Below are 19,413 nucleotides of genomic sequence, written 5' to 3'. Positions count from 1 at the left end.
CCCCCCCCGTAAACCTTACACTGCCTGGAAGCAGATGGCTGTCTGGCAGCTGAAGTCCAGTCATGAACAAAAAGAGGACAATTTGTACAGTCAGTCCCCTCTTTGTGTTAAAAGAGGGTGGGGGATCCCTACAAAGCTGGCTTCAGCTAACATTACTACTGTGACTGTGGCTGGAAGGATACTTCCCCACTTCCTGTGGAAGTGAAGATGCTGGTTTCTCCCTCCCACTTGAATATTAACGATCTGTTTGCTTGCTATAACTGTCTGTAGTTGTCTCATTTTCTCAAAAGGAGTAGAAACTTAAATCCTTCAATTGACTCAACCCATGAATGTGTTTCAGACTGAAATAATATGATGGGCATGTGATTTCAAACTAGTTTACACTTGAGCATCCTGGGATTTAGCCAGAAGTTAAGATAAATATTTGTGTTCAGGATGGAGAATATTAGACTTCCATTTTCAAGTAGTCATTCCACACTATGTGGCTTAATTCTAAAATAGCAAATTTCCTTGAGTGTTTTGATTGTTTCCATCTAGTGGATATTCGAAGAAACACACTTCGGTCTGTAAGTGTACTGGCTCTGTACACTGAGGTAAAGTTACAGCTTGAAACTTCGTTTCTGTCTTAACTGTAATATAAACCAACCTGATTTCTGCAAGAAATCATTCTGGATAGATAGCTTTTGCTTTGGCTTAGCCAGAGTAAAAGGACCTTGACGTTCTTCTGGCATATGCTTCCATACATTAACAGTATGTGCATATGTAGCTGCATAATATACTCTGAAAAAGGTATGTGTGAAATCAATGTGGTACAGCTATACAAAAAATGTCTCAAGACTTACCATAATCTAACATTTGTCATGTTTCCAGTGTTTGAAATGTGATTTCAATATATCTGTAAATTTAATTTTGCTTACAGCTTTGCTATGAGAACTACATCACAGACTTGTCTTGAAAAATGCAGAACTGAATTAGAAAGAATTATTAGATTATGAAATGCAACACTTAACATTTCTGGAGATAAGGCTGTCCTTTCTCATTAATTGATCAAGTGCCACTTTAAAACAATCCGTTATTGCAGTTGTTACTTCTTTGAGGAGGCTATTGTAGAATCTTAGTCTTTTAATTTAAAAAGTCCTGCTTGTTATAGGCCAAATTTATTGTTGGCTAGTTAATATCTGTCATTTCTCTAGTGTTGTGCCTCATATTAAATACATCTTTTTTCCTACATAGTGTTTAATCGTTCTGAACTTTTTCAGATAGAGCAGGCCTTTTCATCTGCTGCTTCTCGGTGCTAAACAGCATACTCATAAAATTTCTTACAAGAGAATTTACTTCTCATTTTTCATAACCATGTTAATAGTTTATTCCAGGTGGTGCTCTGCAGATACTTTTGATGATTGCACTACTGCTTTCTGGATCCTGATGGGAATATCTAGAACTACTGTATTCTGGGGTCATCTGTGCCTTTTTTTTTCACGACTGCATCACCTCATACCTCATTCATTGTTGACAAATTCAGGCATTGTTGACAAATCTCTCAAACTTCATATTCAATTATGTATTAATTTATAAACCTCATTCCCAGCTTGTTTTTCCAAGTTTACCCTAGCCCTGGAATTCCATTCTCTTTTCTTTGTACCAGAGATTGTCTTGTCCTTGGAGTTCCAACTTTTATTCAGGTTACAATTAATGCAATATTGTGTCATTAAAACAACCCAAAATCTGTGAGAAACACTGTATTACAAACTCTTCACATGTGATGTAAATGTCTGTGTGATTTTGAGTGTTAAAATTTGCTCCTTTGATGTATTCAATGCTTTTGTTGTCTGCTCCCTCCACAGCCAGTTGCTGAACCAATTCCAATCTGCAGTTTCTGCCTTGGTACAAAAGAGCAAAATCGGGAGAAGAAACCTGAAGAGCTCATCTCTTGTGCTGACTGTGGCAACAGTGGTAGGTGACCATTTACAGGTCTGCTAGTAATAACCTTGTCCACTTGGGATAGAAGAGCTTGGTATAGTGACTGCTACTGACCCACACTCGTGAGGATTATGCACCTGTGACATACAGTGTAGTTAGTTCACCTGAATCACATGTTCCCAGAAAGGAGACGATTGAGTCAACCTAACACAAATAGTTCATTTGGTTCCTGGAGGTTTTTTTAAAAATGTGGTAAAGATTACCAGTTGTTATGTTTCTCAATTCAGTTATTAAATGTTATCTTGGTGTTCTTTTGTATGTGGGTTTGTCAGTTGCTATCTATGGTATTGTTTCTGTGTTCTAAGTAGATAAGAATTGAGGCATCTAAAAATATACATAACCAAAATTCTGCATGGGAATACATAATTGATAAAGTAATCTTTCTGTGAGCATTAACAGCAGTGGAATGGTGTTACTGGTATAACTTTTTTCTTTTTCTGTAGGTCATCCGTCCTGTTTGAAGTTCTCTCCAGAGTTGACAGTTCGAGTGAAAGCCTTGCGATGGCAGTGCATTGAGTGCAAAACATGCAGTTCCTGTCGAGATCAGGGCAAAAATGCCGTGAGTACAGTGGGACATGGAGTCAATGAAGAGGATTTCAGTCTTGTGGATGTTCTGTTAAACTACCAAATAAAATAATTCTAGGGTCAAATATCTGCAGCTTTTGTTTGAATCTGGTAGTCTTTCTGAGACCTGTGAACTACTATGATGTATCTGTAGTTGAAAACTGTGTTGTCTGAGATGGTGACAAATTAATGGAGGACTTGATGCTGATGCATATCTAGAGAGAGAGATTAGCTTTATCTGTCTTCAACAGGATAACATGCTATTTTGTGACTCATGTGACCGTGGCTTTCACATGGAGTGCTGTGACCCCCCTCTCACCAGGATGCCAAAAGGTGAGGACTTCGTGAGGAAAAGGGTAATTTAAGATGGTGTTGGAAGAGATCAGTGGATAAAAAGTGCTTCCATGTATTTAATCCTCCTTAAACTGCATTTAATCTGTTCTTTACAGCATTGCTTTTGAAGTATTAGAAACTAAGGAACAGTCAGTGTTTCACATCCAGATTTTCCACTGTCTCCTGCTTCCTATACATTACTGTCTGAAGGGTTTTAAAAAAAATCTTTAAGTGATTATTGCAGATATAAATGGTCAGCTTCTATTTGAAAGAATAGCCTTGTACAAAAAAAAGATACGGGGTTTTAACTTTTTGAAGTCATTTCCATTTGGACAGTAGAGAATCCTGGAGTACAGCCAATCTTTTCTATCAGAAAGCAAGCTATCTATGGAAGGTTCATCCTTGATAGTTAGAAAAAAAATTTTCTGTTGAAAATACTTGAGAGTAGTGTATTTATAAGCAGAATATGGGCTTATTAAATGTGTTACTTTGTATGGCTAACTGTTAATGTGCTACAAATTAAAGATGGTTCCTGCATGATTGGGGAAAATATATCTGGGGGGATGTGTGTGGGAAATTAACTGGACCTGACCTTCAATTGCTGGAACACATAATTTTTATTACAAGTGGTTGTGGTAATTGGAGCCTTTGTTACTGTTCCTACCCTTTCTGTCAGGAGCTCTGAGGGGCTGTAATTCTCCTTTTTGCCCTATACAGATGTCTTCTGTATTCAGTGATGAGAACTTGTGTCTTACAGGTATGTGGATATGTCAGATATGTCGGCCACGGAAAAAAGGAAGAAAACTTCTACACAAGAAGGCTGCACAGATAAAACGACGCTATGCTAACCCAATAGGACGTCCCAAAAACAGGTTAAAGAATCAAAATACAACGTAAGTATCTCTACAAGGGTGAGTAAGATTGAGATTCTGTAGGGCAGTGGCTATTTCTGAAATGTCTCATCTACTCTCTGAGATTTCTTCTACAATTAAGATCTTGTTATTCTTTAATACAGAATTTCTGAAGAGTGCCGTGAAAGACTAAATGTAATCTCAGAGTTCTTTCTTTCCTAGATTTTTGAGTCTTTTTTATAAAAACTTACTATTTAGTTTTTAACTTTCCTTATAGTCATAGATTAATTTTGGTGTTCGTGTCAAGTCTGTTTTGCTGGATAATTGCTTCTTCCAGCATAACTGTTTTGCGTTGCATTTCTCGAGAACCTTTTCTGGAGAGAAACTAATCTACAATAAAGCATAAGAGGTTGTTTGACCTGTATTTCATCTGACACTGCTGCCAGAAGATACTTGGCCCCTTTCTGCTTCCTTTCCACGTTTCTGCATTTGTGAAGCACTCTCATTGTGCTGGGACAGATTGTGTGGCCTTGTCATGGTGGTTGTGGGGCAGGCAGTCATCAGGGAATTGGATTTGGATGGGTGGGATTTGGATAACCGTTCAATCAGAGCAATTTTCTTGAATTAAGTTGCTGTGCAGTGCTTGTGGTGATGCAGCTTTATTGACTGTGCAGGGGACAAAACAATGAAGGAGTTTGTCACAAGAACTTCTGTTTTGGGCATCAGATCAGCTTAAAAAGAAAAAAATATTAACTACGACTTGATTCTAACCAATAGCGCAAAAGGATGTTCTGGGAAAAAGAACTTAATTAGTTTGATTCTTATGAAAACAGAGGGATTGTCTCTCTGAAAACATCCTATTTGTTTTTGCAGTCTGTGTCATACATATGCTTAGAGGAATTCCTGTTATAATTCAGAGAGTAAATGGAAAGCTAGCTATCTGCTATTGCTGTTTTGTCTCTGTTAATTTTTTTTTCATTATTTATCCACAATTTTTTGCCTTTTTTCCATAATTTCACTTGCAAAATATAACCACGGAATTATCCATAGAAGCTTTGTTTTCTATCTTTTGTAGCTGCAAAAATTGTAGGAAAAAAACAGTCAGTTTCCTGAAACAGCAGTTGGTCTAGCACAGTCCCTCTGAGAAGTGTTAAATACTCAGTTATCTCACTAGAGTTTTAAAATTTCCAGCCTGAAAGATGGCAGCTGGTTTTTGCTAAGATGACCATCAGTGGTATGGGTTCTTAGCAAATATGCATGTCCTGCATGTGTTAACTTTCTGTGTAGTTCTTATGACAATTTCCTATGAAAGGAAATAGGAGTATGAGAACTTTGACAAATGACAAGTGTAAATGTTTAATGACTTCATAAATTGAAACCATCTGTACAGTATATTCATTCTGGCTACTGATTTTAAAATTTAACAATATATTAAATTTGGTGAAAATCTATTGTTTATTCTCAAATTATTTGCCCATAATGTTCAGCATGAAGAAAAATAGTATCTGTTTCTACTGTAATATTTAGAATCCTGGCTTCTCTGGAGTACACAGGCTCTTGACTACTCATTTATTATTCAGTTCTTCAGTTTGCATTTAGCTTCTGTGTAATTGATATGTAAGTAGGGGAGATGGTAGTCCCCTTTTCAGCTCACAGCAAACCACCATATGAGATCTTCTGGCCATATCTTTCCCTGTCTCTTTCTTTAGATCAAAAGGCCCTTTCAGCAAGGTTCGAACTGGCCCTGGTCGGGGTCGGAAGCGCAAGATCGCTCTGTCTAGCCAGTCACCATCATCAGAAGGATACCTGGAGCAGACAGATGTCTTGGACTTCTGCAGAGATGGCAGCACCACCTTGAAGTTTAACAAGAAAACCAAAGGGCTCATAGATGGCCTTACCAAGTTCTTCACTCCTTCCCCTGATGGAAGAAAAGCTCGAGGGGAGGTGGTAGACTATTCCCAGCAGTATAGGATCAGGAAAAAGGGTAACAGGAAATCCAGCACTTCAGAATGGCCCACAGGTAAAGATTTTTCACCCTGCCAGTGTAAGTATCCTCTACACCTAGAAAGTGTTCAAAGGCTTGGATGTTCAGTATTTAGAATTGTTAGAGGCTGGAAAGTTGGAGCAGAAAGTTAACACTCAATGCAGTTATATTTGGTGCCCTGAGGTGGAGTACCAGTTGGAAAAAGGAAGCAATCCTAGACATCTTTGCCTCTTTATATAGGATGGCAAGATGTCATGAGGGATTAAATGATTACTGTGAGATAATGTGTTCTTGGTAATGAGGGGCTTGCAGATAGACCTAGGAAATGTTCTAAATAATGTCACATTTTAAAGAAGTAATGTAGGGACTGGTTAATGAAAATAAGAATAGCAGGGTAGAAGTATAAAATGAGAAACATACAATTAAAACCAGTCAGACCCATGAGTTTCTCATCTATGGTAGAAGCTTAATTTTCTCACCCGTAGAGGAGCCTGCTTAGTGCAGTTTGGCACCTTTGTGCTGGAGAGCATCCCTTCTTTTGAATGCAGTTCTGCTTGCCTTGTTTTTTTTCCCTAGCTTAAGACATTCATCTACAACTGGACCTTGATTTAATCTCTGTATTCAGATCTTTACTGTCTTGTTGAATAGTTTTATAGCTTCAATTGTTCTTAAGTAAGCAGTGGAAAATATTCCACAATAACATGCAAGGTTTACAGCCTTAGAGTAGTTATGTGTATTAGCCTGGCTGGAGCTGGAAGAACAATAATCCATCTTAATGCTTTGGACATGATAGGAAGTATCTTGTGGGTTTTGTTTATATTTTAGTGGAAAGCATGTTTCTTGAGTCATGCACATAAGTGTCCTGGTTTTGGTTACACCAGATACAGCATTTAAATAATTGCGATCCTTGTGTGTGAGAAACAGCCATAGTGGTAAGCCATTTATCCAAAACTGTCTCATTGTTAGAAATGTCTTCATGATACTCTGAGTAAGTAGTGAGTTTTGGACCTGGCTACATGTATGATGGTACTTCTTACATGTTCACAAATCCAGAACTGGTTCTTCCTTTGTGGTCCTAAGCCTGAATAGAAAAATCCCTTCAAAAAACTTGGCAGACTATCTGAATAGAGTTAGAAGATGTTTTGTCACTGCACTAAAAAGCAAGTACTCCTTTGAAGACAATTTTCTCTCTCATTTATAGACAATCAGGATGGCTGGGATGGAAAACAGGAAAATGAGGAGCGTTTTTTTGGGAGCCCGGACATCTTAACTGAAAAAGACATGGAGTTGTTTAGAGATATTCAGGAACAAGCACTGCAGGTAAAGTTAAATTTTCAGTGTCTGGCAGTAAGTACCAAATATTTAAAAGAAATTTAAACAAACCCGAAAATCCCACCCCAACCCAACAACAAAAACCAGCAAGAAACAGACTCCTGATGACTCAGTCTGTCATACAAGCTAATGCGCTTACACTTGAGTAATTAATTTTAAAATATTATATCTTCTGTTTTTTCTGCTAGTAAATAATTTGAGGTTTTTCTTTTAAGTCTTCTGCATTCTTAATAAACAGGTAGCTGTACCCTGAGTGTTTTGGTAGATAGTATCTTCACAGTAGTACTTACAGTCTTCGAGCTGGGAAGACACCAATGTGCTATTTTAGATACTTGAACATTCTACATTTTAACCTCAGGAACAGTTCACATCTTGTTTTTGGCTGTTGAAATAACAAGAGAGAAAATGGCAATTGAACTGAAAAAAGATAGTATTAAATTTTGGTGTGTGCTCTTTTTTATTTAAAATTATGACATGCAACAGCATGAAAGATAGTGGAGGAATGTGAGTGGTTACTGATTCTTCCTTTTTGTGAATCACATGCTTGCTTAAAGTGTGACTGGTGCTAGTTTTTAGTGTCAGAAAGCAACATCTGCATTTTCCTTCTCTGTGTGTTTGAGTAGAATGGACTGTAAATAAGAATGTTCATCTTAGCTTCCATGTCTTTCACTTGGAAATTCACAAAAACTTTTTTCCCCCCTTGCATAGAAAGTAGGGGTGACTGGGCCTCCTGATCCACAAGTCCGGTGCCCTTCTGTCATCGAATTTGGCAAGTATGAAATACAGACCTGGTACTCATCTCCATATCCACAGGAATACTCGAGGTAAGGCTGAACATTCTTTTCCTTTGTTCTTCAGTGTTCATGGGGAAGCTGTACTCCAGCAGGCCTAGACATCTTAAGAAGATTCTGTCTAAATATAGGACAGAAGCAAAGTACACATAATCCAGATACTTTTCATAGCAGTTAATAGACATCTTGAGGTCTTTTTAGGCTGAGTCAAAAAGTTGATAAGCTCTTTGCAACAACCTGCATATACTGTGAGCATTCAAGCTGCTGCAGTCAGGCAGAGCAACCACAGCTCTCTCAGCCTTCCCTCAGAGGAGAGGTGTTTCAGCCTTGGATCATTTCTGTAGTCATCCTCTGCACTTGCTCTAACAGGTCCATATTGTGTGGGTCAGCTCCTCCAGCCTGTCTGGGTCCCTCTGGATGCCATCCCTTCCCTCAGTGAATCAACTGCATCAGTTCTTATGATAAAAAACAATACATTTTTTTAGGGAATAGGCAGCTAACTGTGTATGAAAAAAATGTGTTACAAATGGCTGTATACTATTTATGAAGTTGAAAGAGAGCAATAAATAGAAATTTCACAGGAATTACTTTGATGTATTATCTTTGTGCTGTAGTTTAACACTGCTAAAGATGAAATGTTAAATGTTTCATGTTTTGGCATTGAAGAATTGTTCTGCTGTGATGCACATACAGGGCCATAGGTAGAGAGAAAATTAAATAGAACTCTGTTCTACTGTTTAGTAAGAGCATTTGGGCTATCATGAGGAATTACTCTAGCTCTGCCGAAGGCACTGAAGGTAACTGAAAATATTTTCACTGCCCAAGGTAGAGTACGCAAATGGAGTTAAATCACAACAGTGTCATGACGCTTGAACTCAAGCTGTTCATGTGAGTGTAGTATGTAAAATGATTTTACAGCAAGCAGCTAGAAGGTGTTGTGACCCATTGTTCGGGGTCTGTTATAAGGAGGGAAGGCAGAGAATAGGAGCTACTTCTATAATCCATCCTCCTGTCATTAGTGCAAAACTAGGGTTTTTTTGCTATTTTTCAAGGATTTTAATTGATGCATGTATGTCTTCTGACATAATGTAAAAGTAATTATGCAGAACATTAAGTACATTTTTAATATGCAATTGTGACAGAATAAGTGACGTGACTAAGTGTTATAAGGTATTTTGGTCTGATTAGCACATATACAGGGTATGTATATATTTGGTTTGTTTTCATTGACTTATCTCTGCAGGAGTAATGAATTTTGTACGAAAGTCTGTATCTTCATTCTTTTGATCTTTCTTTATCTTTGCTTACAGGCTACCCAAGTTGTACCTTTGTGAATTCTGTCTAAAGTATATGAAAAGCAGAACTATTCTCCAACAGCACATGAAAAAATGTGGCTGGTTTCACCCTCCGGCCAATGAAATCTACAGAAAAAACAATATTTCAGTATTTGAGGTAAGTTAGAAAAGTAAGCCGCTCACTTTTATCTATAAAATAGGGACTTTAGCACCCAGTCGTGTGATACATTTCCCATAGCACTAAACATGTTCATTCTTGAAGGATTCAGTTGCTAAGAGTGAAGAGCTACAGTGGGAGCTGACCTCATGTGAAGATTATTCATACATAAAATGTATGAGAAGGCACATTTTTTAAAAATGCTTTTTCATTTTTTCACTTTTGTAAAATTAATTTTAGGTTCTCTCTTAAGGTAGTGAATGTAGCAGTGCCTTGGCCATGGCTTTTATGCTGTCTTTTGAGACTCTACCTGTGACAGAGAAGTCTTCCTATATTAGACGTTTCAAATGCACAGGGATAAGAGATGAAGCATGTCCTTGCATGACAGCAAATGGAGTGACAAAACTTTTACTCGTTTTTGTAAGGTTGATGGCAATGTCAGCACTATCTACTGCCAGAATTTGTGCTTGTTAGCCAAACTCTTCCTGGACCATAAGACTCTGTATTATGATGTGGAGCCATTTCTTTTCTACGTGCTGACACAGAATGATGTCAAGGGCTGTCACCTTGTTGGCTACTTTTCTAAGGCAAGTATTTGAGCATTTCAGGCTTGAAACTGCATTTGGTGTGGTGAGAAATGTTGCTTCAGTGTCTTTACATCATTGTAATTTAGACCCTATACATGATAGAATATAGATCTAGACCTTTGTTGCAACCAGATTTTATTAATGTTATATTTGGAGACTACCAACTAATAAAACCAAATTTCCTCATAACATTGAATGCACGGTACAGCAGCTAGTAGCTAAAAAAAAACCCTCTTCAAATTACTTCCTACTTATGGTGGTGATAGGCAGTACTATTTGTGAGATAGTTACTAAGTAGTAGTCTTTATTGTATCTAAGCAGAAGGTGGTAGTTACATCAAGGTTTCATTCTTTCTGGTTTTCTTAACTGAAGTTATTGTAATAGAATTGTAATATAATCTCTTTTAAAGTCTTTCCTTGGCTCATGTACATTGTTGTTCCTAAGAAACTTTGTGGCTTTCTGTCCCAGTTTTTGCTAAAGAAGTAATAAGGGATGTATGCAGAACACCACCTACTATTTCTTACTGGTATTATTGTTGTTGTTGTTGTTGTTACTGCTGTTGTTGTTATTTAAAATTATTTGCTGTTTTTTTTCCCCCAACAGGAAAAACACTGCCAACAGAAGTACAATGTTTCCTGTATAATGATTCTTCCACAATACCAGCGTAAGGGCTATGGCAGGTTCCTAATTGACTTCAGTAAGGACCTTTTCATGTTCATTTTTTTTTTTTTAGTCTTTGTTTTCTAATATTTTAAAGAAAGGCTTAACTATGGAAGAGGATATTTTTCAAATGAAAAAAACATCTTGAAACAAAAGATTCTGAAGTTCACAAAATCAACTGAACTTCACAGTTTATTCTTACTGTTGGAAGTCTTCAATTTTAAAGAAAAAAAATAATCATAATTTCTCCCCCTAATTCTCGTATTTCCTGTGTAAGCAGTTTATGGTAGAAACGGTAGTCTTGTCAGGATAGTGTTTTTATCATAGGCTTACTTTGTTCATGTAGTATTTTCTACAGAAAGTCAGTGCTAAAACTGCACATCTGTTGAAGCCTTCAGCAGCTTGATTAAGTGAATGAGTATGTTAAGCAAAAGGTAGGGTCATAGTTTGGTCTTAATTTAGCTTTGAAAGCACCAAACTAGTTAGACTCTGAATACTCAGGCTGTGTAATGCAGGCCTAGTATAGTAAGCAACTGCTGCCATCTCGTGGCCTTGCCCATAGCCAAAGTCTGATGGCAGTGCAGTTTAGAAATCTCATGTTTTGTCAGTGAATAACAGGAGTTAAAAAAAAAAAGTGTGACCAGATAATTCAGTGTATCCTTAAAATGTTATCATTTATATCTTTTAGGCAGCAGTCAGCTGCTTTCTGGAAAAATGCCTTTGTAGAACTTGGAGTGGAAATGCAAGCTATATATGCAAATTTTAAAAATAACTTATTGTATATCTTTAGGCTATTTGCTTTCAAAGCGTGAGGGTCAAGCAGGATCACCAGAGAAGCCCCTGTCAGACCTGGGGCGCCTCTCATATATGGCTTATTGGAAAAGTGTAATATTGGAGTGCCTTTATCATCAACGTGACAAGCAGTTAAGCATCAAGAAATTGAGCAAGCTGACTGGAATCTGCCCTCAAGATATCACTTCCACTCTGCATCACCTACGAATGCTCGACTTCCGTAGTGATCAGTGAGTACAGCAGTCCTTTTGTATTTCCAAATAGCTTCAGATGTATTTAAATGAAATTTAATGATGTTTGCGGACAAGTCACTTCCAATAAGCTTTATTTTATTTAAGTGTCCAAACACTGGCTGCAGAGATTTATAATGTTAATGTGGGCTGCAAGAATGGTTCAGTGCCTGTTCCCCAAATGGCATGCCCCTTGCCCATTTAACACGCAGTAAACGTGGTACTCTACAGCTGAATGTTACCCATGGAAGGATATTAGTTTTGCCATTAACAAGAGGTGGAAAGAATTTAACTACGTTTTCTCTGTTTTAAGATGCTTTTCTCTAGTAGTCTGAAGGTACTGCAAATTGCACAATATTAATGAGCTTTCTCTCCTTTCTTAAGTTATTTGTGGCAGAACTGATTGAGAGTACACAGCTTTTCCCTGTAATATATCTGTTTCACGGGACAACATATACAATATGTAGCTGTTGTTAATCTGAGTGTTATTACTGTTTAGATTTGTGATCATTCGTCGGGAGAAACTTATCCAGGAACATATGGCAAAGCTTAGAACTCATGTCCGACCAATAAATGTAGATGCAGAATGTCTGCGTTGGACACCTGTTATAGTTTCCAACTCAGTTGTCTCTGAAGATGAAGAAGAGGAAACAGAGGATGGGGAAAATGAAGAGCAACAACAGCAGAAGGAAAAGGATCCAGAGACAAGTGTAAGAGTGCATCTGTTACTTCTGTGTGGCTGTAGTTTAAATGTGGACTCTTGCTGCAACAACTGGAAATGCCAAGCTGGGACATTTGGCATACTTGTAAAAAGCAATGCAGTCGTGATTAGTTTATGGATCCTTACAGTTTCAGATTAGAAACTAAAAAAGAAGGAAAACATTGAGGCATAGTCTAGAGAAAGGTTAAAGTTTATCTCTGAAAAGAGTAAAAAGGCTCTCTCTAACCTTAATGACTTTTGCAGTATTTGTTGGGGGGTGTTAAAAAAATCCCAACCAAACAGAAAAAAAGAACAATCAACCAAATCTGCCTCTCACTCTCAAGCAACCTGGTTTCTCTTCAAATTATTGAAATGGATTTAAGTTTGAAAGACCCTGAATTTATCTAAGTGACAAATAGCATAAATGGAAGTAAATCAACAGAAACTTAGCATTTTTCACCAAAGATTTTTGCTCAGTACTTTTGCAAAACCTTTAGAATTACTGCCCACTGAGTGGTGAAGGTTTCTGAAATTTAGGCTACTGTCCTTGAAGGGTTCCACTCTCACATCGGGTGATGATCACTGACTAGAATACTAAGAGGCAAATTAGGTGCTGTTACTGTATTTATATTAAACTAATTGTGCATTTTAATGGCAAAATAGCTTCAAGTTTGTCTCAATGTTTTCTAAAAAATTACACAAATACTGTGTTTGAACGTTGTGAGATGATGTCTGCTCCAGCAGGCTACTGGATGGCTGCTGCTGATTGAAGTCACTTCCTGAGGAGCTAATTGAGGTACATTATCATCTGGGAGGAAAGGAGTAGCAGATAGCAGTATTAGAATCTTGTAAAGGTCAATTATTTTGTTATTCCCAGATTCTTGGCAGTCATTCTTGTTGGATTTTTCTGACTTCTTTCTCAAAAACTGCTATGGAATCAAATTCCGAACAAGCGTGCATGCTTAAACAGGAAGTGTGAAATCTTGTTTGTTTTTATTTAAATCAGATGGCAAAATCTGTGTCATGGGAGAAGAAAGAGCAAGAGCCTTACTCACCTACAGAGAGTGAAAAAAAGCCAGACATTGTTGCTCCAGCCAACTCTGCACGGCCCAACAAGCACATTTTTCCCCTGGAGAATCTTCCTGTAAACAGTCAGCCGTCACGAAGAGGTCGATGGAACCGCAAGGGCAAGAAACTTCGGGAGCCCTTTTGTGAGGAGCCAGGCTTGCCCATGGAGGACAAAGCAGCAGTTCCCAGTGGGCGATGCAGTGAGTGTGAGGAGAAATCAGCAGCCACACGAGGCCGTTGCAGTGACTGTGAGGAGAAGTCAGCAGCCTTGCAAGGAAGGTGTGGTGAATGTGAGGAGAAGTCTCCAACCCCAAGAGGCCGTTATGCAGAAGATGAGGAAAAATCTGCAGTTTCCCAGGGACAGTATGGCAAAGGTGAAAAGTCTCCAATTCCCCATCGGCGTTATAGCGAAGGTATGGAAAGGTGGAGAGGGCAGTTGAAAAAGAACACGGAGCCACCAAAGTGCAGATTCCAGGAGGACTGTGACAGGCTACCCCGCCGCTACAGCGATAGCGACAGGGCACTTTTGAGGTGTTTTAGTGAGAGTAGTGAAGAGGAAGATGATGAGCCTGTGAGTCCTCGGTCAAGCTCTCCACCTGTTCTCACAAAGCCAACATTAAAACGAAAGGTGTGTGCCTTGTTTCTGACTAAATCATGCTGTCTGTTTTGTCAGTACATTGGTTCTTCCTGAAGGATTGTGCAGTTTGTGAGGTATGTATTAAGCAAACAGCATCTGCTCAGTGTTCCAGGACCTTGTCTGGATGGTACTTTCTGCTATCTTTTTGTGGTGATGGTGGTTTTTGTTGAATCAGAGGTAGGGGTTTATTTGGTTGGGTTGAGCTTTTTTTTTTGTGGTTTTGGTTTGTTCTTTTGTTTTGCTGCTGGTTTTGTTTGTTTTTTTATCTTTGTTTAATTCTACCTTCTGTCTTCTGCTTTTGGTTTTTCCAGCTTGGTTATTAAATTTCTACTCAAATATGCAAAATAGAAGCAGATGTGGTCCTACTTTTGAAATAAGCTTGAAATGCACAAACACTATCTAAACATCTAAAATCATAGCATAAAGTCTTTGGAATTATTTACTCTAAAGATGTGAATTCTGTCAACGTGACCAAGAATACCCTCTCTTTGTGGGATGCTGCATAAAAAAGTTCTGTTCTATATCATCTTTGCAGCTTGTTTAAACTATTCACATATATGTCATAGTGTCTCTGAACTTCCAGCTGTTATGGATGGTCTGGGAGCTTCATCTATTTAAATGTTTTTTACTGCATATGATACAATGTCTTCTCTCACCTTCCATTTCAGAAACCAATTCTTCATCGGAAGCGTAAGCACCACAACAGCAGTGTTGTTACTGAAACCATCTCAGAAACCACAGAAGTGCTGGATGAACCATTTGAGGACTCAGACTCTGAAAGACCAATGCCTCGCTTAGAGCCTACATACGAGATTGAGGAAGAGGAAGAGGAGGAGGAGGATGAAGAGGAGGAGAATGAACTTCTGCCCAGTGGATACTTTCGGCACTTAGCCCCACAAGACACACTCAGGCATAGACCCTCTTCTAAGAGGAAGTCCAAAGATGAGGAGGAGTTTGATGACACTAATGGTATGTTTGGTGGTATGCTGTTGAAAGTTTGATATAGTGTGTCAGGATCAGATGATACCAGCTCATGATGGAACAAGCTGCTTTCCTTGTCTTGCATTTCTAGCCAAAATATAGGCTTAGGCATAAATTGCCAATCAAACCAGCCTCAAACATTCCTGGGTCCTATGAAAATGCTTTTAACTATTTTATTAGCAATGACCTGAGCACAGGGTATTCTTTTGATTTGGCTTTCCTACTGGAATTGATATCTGTAATTGTGGAAGAACCTATGCAGCAGGATCACTTACAAAAATAAAAAAAATTAATTGGAGAGCACTCAGTTTGCCATAACAAAAAAAAACGATAAATGGTCTCTTTTGAGATTCTCTTCTTCATCACAGTGCATGTCCTGCCTCTTAGCTTCTCATATGTCTTTAAAATTCTCTGAACCTTCAGTTCATAATAGAAAATTGTTTGGAACTGGTTACTTAGAGTGCACTGACCATTCAAAAGAAACCTCTGTCATTCAGATGCTCCCTTCACTCTGGCTGTTACCTATTCTGTTCTTCTGATGGTCTAATCCTAACCTTTTAATGCAGGAAAACTGTAATGCTCTTAGAGAAAATACAGTGTATTTTCAATTCCCTAAACATGTTAGCCCACAGGGATAATCCATCATAAACAGCTGGCCTTTTTTTTTATTATTAAAAAATTAAGCTCTGTGGAGGAGGGCAGCCCTGCCTTATGAAAATTCAGATACATGGTATTGCAGTCATACTCAGTTCATATTTAGACTATTTTAATCATAACTATGAGTTAGAAAAGTTTATAGGAAACTTAGATTTTTTGGAAAGTTCCCATCGCTACAGAAACGTGCTTGTAATCCCACCCCACTTTTGTGTTTGTTTGTTTTTGGTTTTTTTTGTTAAACTTGCTAACTAAAGGGTGGTTTGGATTAGATTGTTCCCTGATAACTTAATCTCTATCTGAGGCAATCCAGTGAAATTGTTTTATGATTTTCCTGAAATGTAACATTGCAGTCTCTTAAATTTGGTGTCTGATGAGAATTGGAATTGGTTCTGATCACTGTCAGGGATACAGTGAGAACAGATAGCATGGGGTGGTGGATTGAGGCCAGTTTTTAGTAAGGATGAGGCTTTCTGGAAGACAGCATGTTCTATGATGTAGAAAACAAATAAAGCTCATCTCTTTACCTTCTACCAGTTCTGTGCAACTTGATTAGTGTTTTGTGGGGGAAGATGGAGCTCTGTAGTAGGCTGGGCTGTATTATTTTGCTTTTCCTAGTTCTACCTGTAAGTTTTGCTGTGAATTTGAATACTGTAAGGATCTTCTTTTCAAGCTTGTGTGCACTCTGCCATTTAACTAAGTGCAACTGAATGGGTGTGTACGTATGTTTTTCAGTATCCTAAAAAATGATGCACGTGAAATCTGGAGTTGTCATCAAATCCATATTCTTTTGCAATTTACATGATAAAAAAGGGTGAAATTTATTTTATATCCATATAGTGGGATGACCCACCTAATTTACAGGGTCATCAGGGTGACATTCATCCTGATTTAAATAGTAGGATGACTGGCTTATTACGTGGTATAAGGTTCAGGGAGGATTATTTGCTCAATACAAATGAACACTGGTATGTGAAAAATGTATTTGTCAGACTATTTATAAGACTACAGTTTGGTTAATAAGCGTATTAGTCAGTAGTATTTTGAGAGGTATTTGACAGGTTCAAAACAAAATTTATTCAGAGAATGCCTAACAGTATTCAGTAAGTTCTCAGTAAATTAACATATTCCTTTCTGGCTGTATAAGGTCTGAATCTATTCTAGTGTTTGGAAAGTCACTGAAATGCAGAAACTTCCTTCATCAACTAAAACGTCAGATGAGCGAGAAATTCAGCTTCCTTTTAACAAGCACTTAAATTTAAAGAAAAACAAAATAGCCAAATTCAGTCATGTGGATCTGTTGGCATTTAAAAGCATAAGTCATGAAAAGCTGGAAATACTTCCCTTCTTCAGCAGATGCATAAAATACAGATCTAAATTGAAATATTCTTTTATTCCAACTTCATAGTTTCTCTACACTGCAACATTTTCATTTGCAAACATATTGTATAAATAAAAACTGTAAAGGGTGGTGAGTCTTTCCAGGACTTTTATAGTATAGTCTAGTGTTTAATTTGAATTTTTTATTAAAGGCTCAGAGCTTTGACCATGCAAAATCTTGAAAGCACTGGTGTTCTTTGAGTATCTGCAGTGTGATTACTAACAATCAGACATTGATGCTTCTTGTTACCCTTCACAGTAAGTCTCTAGGCTGGTATTAATACACAAAGTTGATAAATACGATGGGAATGCTTGGGAAAGCTTTCATGAATGGTTCAGTCAAACAAAAATGTCTGAACAATATCTTTCAATTTGTGTTTTCAGGTAACCCAACTTTGAAACCATTATCTATGCTGAGAAAATGTGAAGCAAAGGATTCTTCACTCAAGCCAGATACTTCTACACCCATGAAAAAGAAGAAAGGATGGCCAAAAGGGAAAAGCCGAAAACCAGTCCACTGGAAGAAGAGACCTGGTCGAAAACCAGGTTTTAAACTGAACCGGGAAAAGGAGCCACCATCAGTTCAGGGTGATGGAGTTGATGCAGCAGTAGCTAATTCAAAACCAGGGCGTAAGCCCAAAATTTCAGATGAAGAAGAAAGTGTTGAGCAGAAAGAAGAGCAGCCTCTTACTGAGGAAAGGAAAGAGGAAGATGTGAATATGGAAACAGAAGAGGTAGGAGAGGGAGAAGAGGAAGATGTAGCCAGCAGTGAAGTAAGAGCTATTTCTCCTGTGGACAGCAACAGCAGTCCAGGGCCGGAAGTAAAAGAGCCTGAGATAGAAGAGGAGGTAGAGGAAAAGCCACGGGTTTTAGAAGAGCAAAGGCAATCAGAGGAAGAACAGCAAGAACTAGATGAACCTGAACATGACCATGAGGAAGAAGAGGAAGTTACAGTAGTGACAAATCAAAATGAAGATCATGATGCTGATGATGAAGATGATGGTCATCTGCAGTCTGTGAAGAAAAAAGAATTGGAGGAACAGCCGATTAGAGAAGGGGTGAAGGAGGAGCCTCAGGTACAAGAATGTTTTTTAGAAACAAGCATACCAAACAGTAGAGAAGATACAAAAGAAAAAGATGAAGCAGAGGCAGATTCTGAGGAGGAGCAGGCTTCCAATGAGACATCAGTGGGCTCAGAGCACGTCCCTGGGTCTGAAGATGATCACGAAGAAGAGCAAAGTAATAAAGAAGGGTTAACTGAACTAAAGGAAGAGGAAATTTCACATAGTGAACTAGATCTTGAAACTGTTCAAGCAGTCCAGTCCTTGACACAGGAGGAAAGCAACGAGCATGATGTAGCCTACCAGGACTGTGAAGAAACTCTTGCAGCTTGCCAAACGTTGCAGAGTTACACCCAGACTGAGGAGGATCCTCAGATATCAATGGTTGAAGATTGCCAGGCCTCAGAACACAACAGTCCAATATCTTCTGTTCAGTCCCACCCCAGTCAGTCTGTACGTTCTGTCAGCAGCCCAAATGTGCCTGCTCTGGAGAGCAGTTACACCCAGATAAGTCCTGAACAAGGATCCCTGTCCGCACCCTCTATGCAGAACATGGAGACCAGCCCCATGATGGATGTGCCTTCAGTATCGGACCACTCTCAGCAGGTGGTGGATAGTGGCTTCAGTGACCTTGGCAGCATTGAGAGCACTACAGAGAATTATGAAAATCCCAGCAGCTATGATTCCACTATGGGAGGCAGCATTTGTGGAAATAACTCTTCCCAGAGCAGCTGTTCATATGGAGGACTGTCATCTTCTAGCAGCCTCACTCAGAACAGCTGTGTTGTCACTCAGCAAATGGCAAACATTGGCAGCAGTTGCAGCATGATGCAGCAAAACAGTGTCCAGCCTGCAGCAAACTGCAGTATCAAGTCACCTCAGAGCTGTGTGGTAGAAAGGCCTCCAAGTAACCAGCAACCAACAACACAGCCACAGCAGCAACAGCCTCAGTCACAGCAGCCACAGCCCCCACCTCCACCCCAGCAGCAACCTCCACTGTCTCAGTGTAGCATGAACAACAGCTTCACTCCAGCACCTATGATCATGGAAATACCTGAATCAGGAAGCACTGGTAACATAAGTATCTATGAGAGGATTCCAGGGGATTTTGGTGCTGGGAGCTATTCACAACCGTCAGCCACATTCAGCTTAGCCAAGTTGCAGCAGCTGACAAACACCATTATGGACCCTCATGCCATGCCTTATAGCCATTCTCCTGCTGTGACGTCCTATGCAACCAGCGTTTCTCTGTCCAATACAGGATTGGCTCAGCTCGCTCCCTCTCACCCATTGGCAGGGACAGCACAAGCACAAGCCACTTTGACCCACCCACCAAACCTGGCGTCCTCCACCCCGAAGCTCACCTCGCCTACTCT

General features: G+C 38.9%; 1 protein-coding gene across 2 annotated transcripts in view; it reads left to right on the top strand.

Annotated features, from left to right (window-relative positions):
- KAT6A (K(lysine) acetyltransferase 6A) overlaps positions 1 to 19,413 on the top strand; it is a 28,958-nt gene that overhangs the window by 8,174 nt on the left and 1,371 nt on the right. The window contains exons 2-18 of one of the 2 annotated variants that reach the window (XM_009993232.1): positions 1,845 to 1,953; positions 2,424 to 2,539; positions 2,796 to 2,877; positions 3,635 to 3,770; positions 5,438 to 5,748; positions 6,914 to 7,032; positions 7,753 to 7,868; positions 9,146 to 9,287; positions 9,713 to 9,874; positions 10,478 to 10,571; positions 11,325 to 11,556; positions 12,056 to 12,266; positions 13,263 to 13,467; positions 13,549 to 13,952; positions 14,630 to 14,939; positions 17,361 to 18,955; positions 19,031 to 19,376. In XM_009993232.1, coding sequence (XP_009991534.1) covers positions 1,845 to 1,953; positions 2,424 to 2,539; positions 2,796 to 2,877; positions 3,635 to 3,770; positions 5,438 to 5,748; positions 6,914 to 7,032; positions 7,753 to 7,868; positions 9,146 to 9,287; positions 9,713 to 9,874; positions 10,478 to 10,571; positions 11,325 to 11,556; positions 12,056 to 12,266; positions 13,263 to 13,467; positions 13,549 to 13,952; positions 14,630 to 14,939; positions 17,361 to 18,955; positions 19,031 to 19,376 — 4,690 coding nt within the window. Of the gene's footprint in view, positions 1 to 1,844; positions 1,954 to 2,423; positions 2,540 to 2,795; positions 2,878 to 3,634; positions 3,771 to 5,437; positions 5,749 to 6,913; positions 7,033 to 7,752; positions 7,869 to 9,145; positions 9,288 to 9,712; positions 9,875 to 10,477; positions 10,572 to 11,324; positions 11,557 to 12,055; positions 12,267 to 13,262; positions 13,468 to 13,548; positions 13,953 to 14,629; positions 14,940 to 17,360; positions 19,377 to 19,413 lie in introns of both variants that reach the window. The other variant, XM_009993231.1, reaches the window with a different exon arrangement.

This window comes from Chaetura pelagica, unplaced genomic scaffold (assembly GCF_000747805.2).
Source record: "Chaetura pelagica isolate M959 unplaced genomic scaffold, ChaPel_1.0 scaffold302, whole genome shotgun sequence".
Lineage (NCBI taxonomy): Eukaryota > Metazoa > Chordata > Aves > Apodiformes > Apodidae > Chaetura > Chaetura pelagica.
This window is presented reverse-complemented; position numbering and strand designations above follow the sequence as displayed.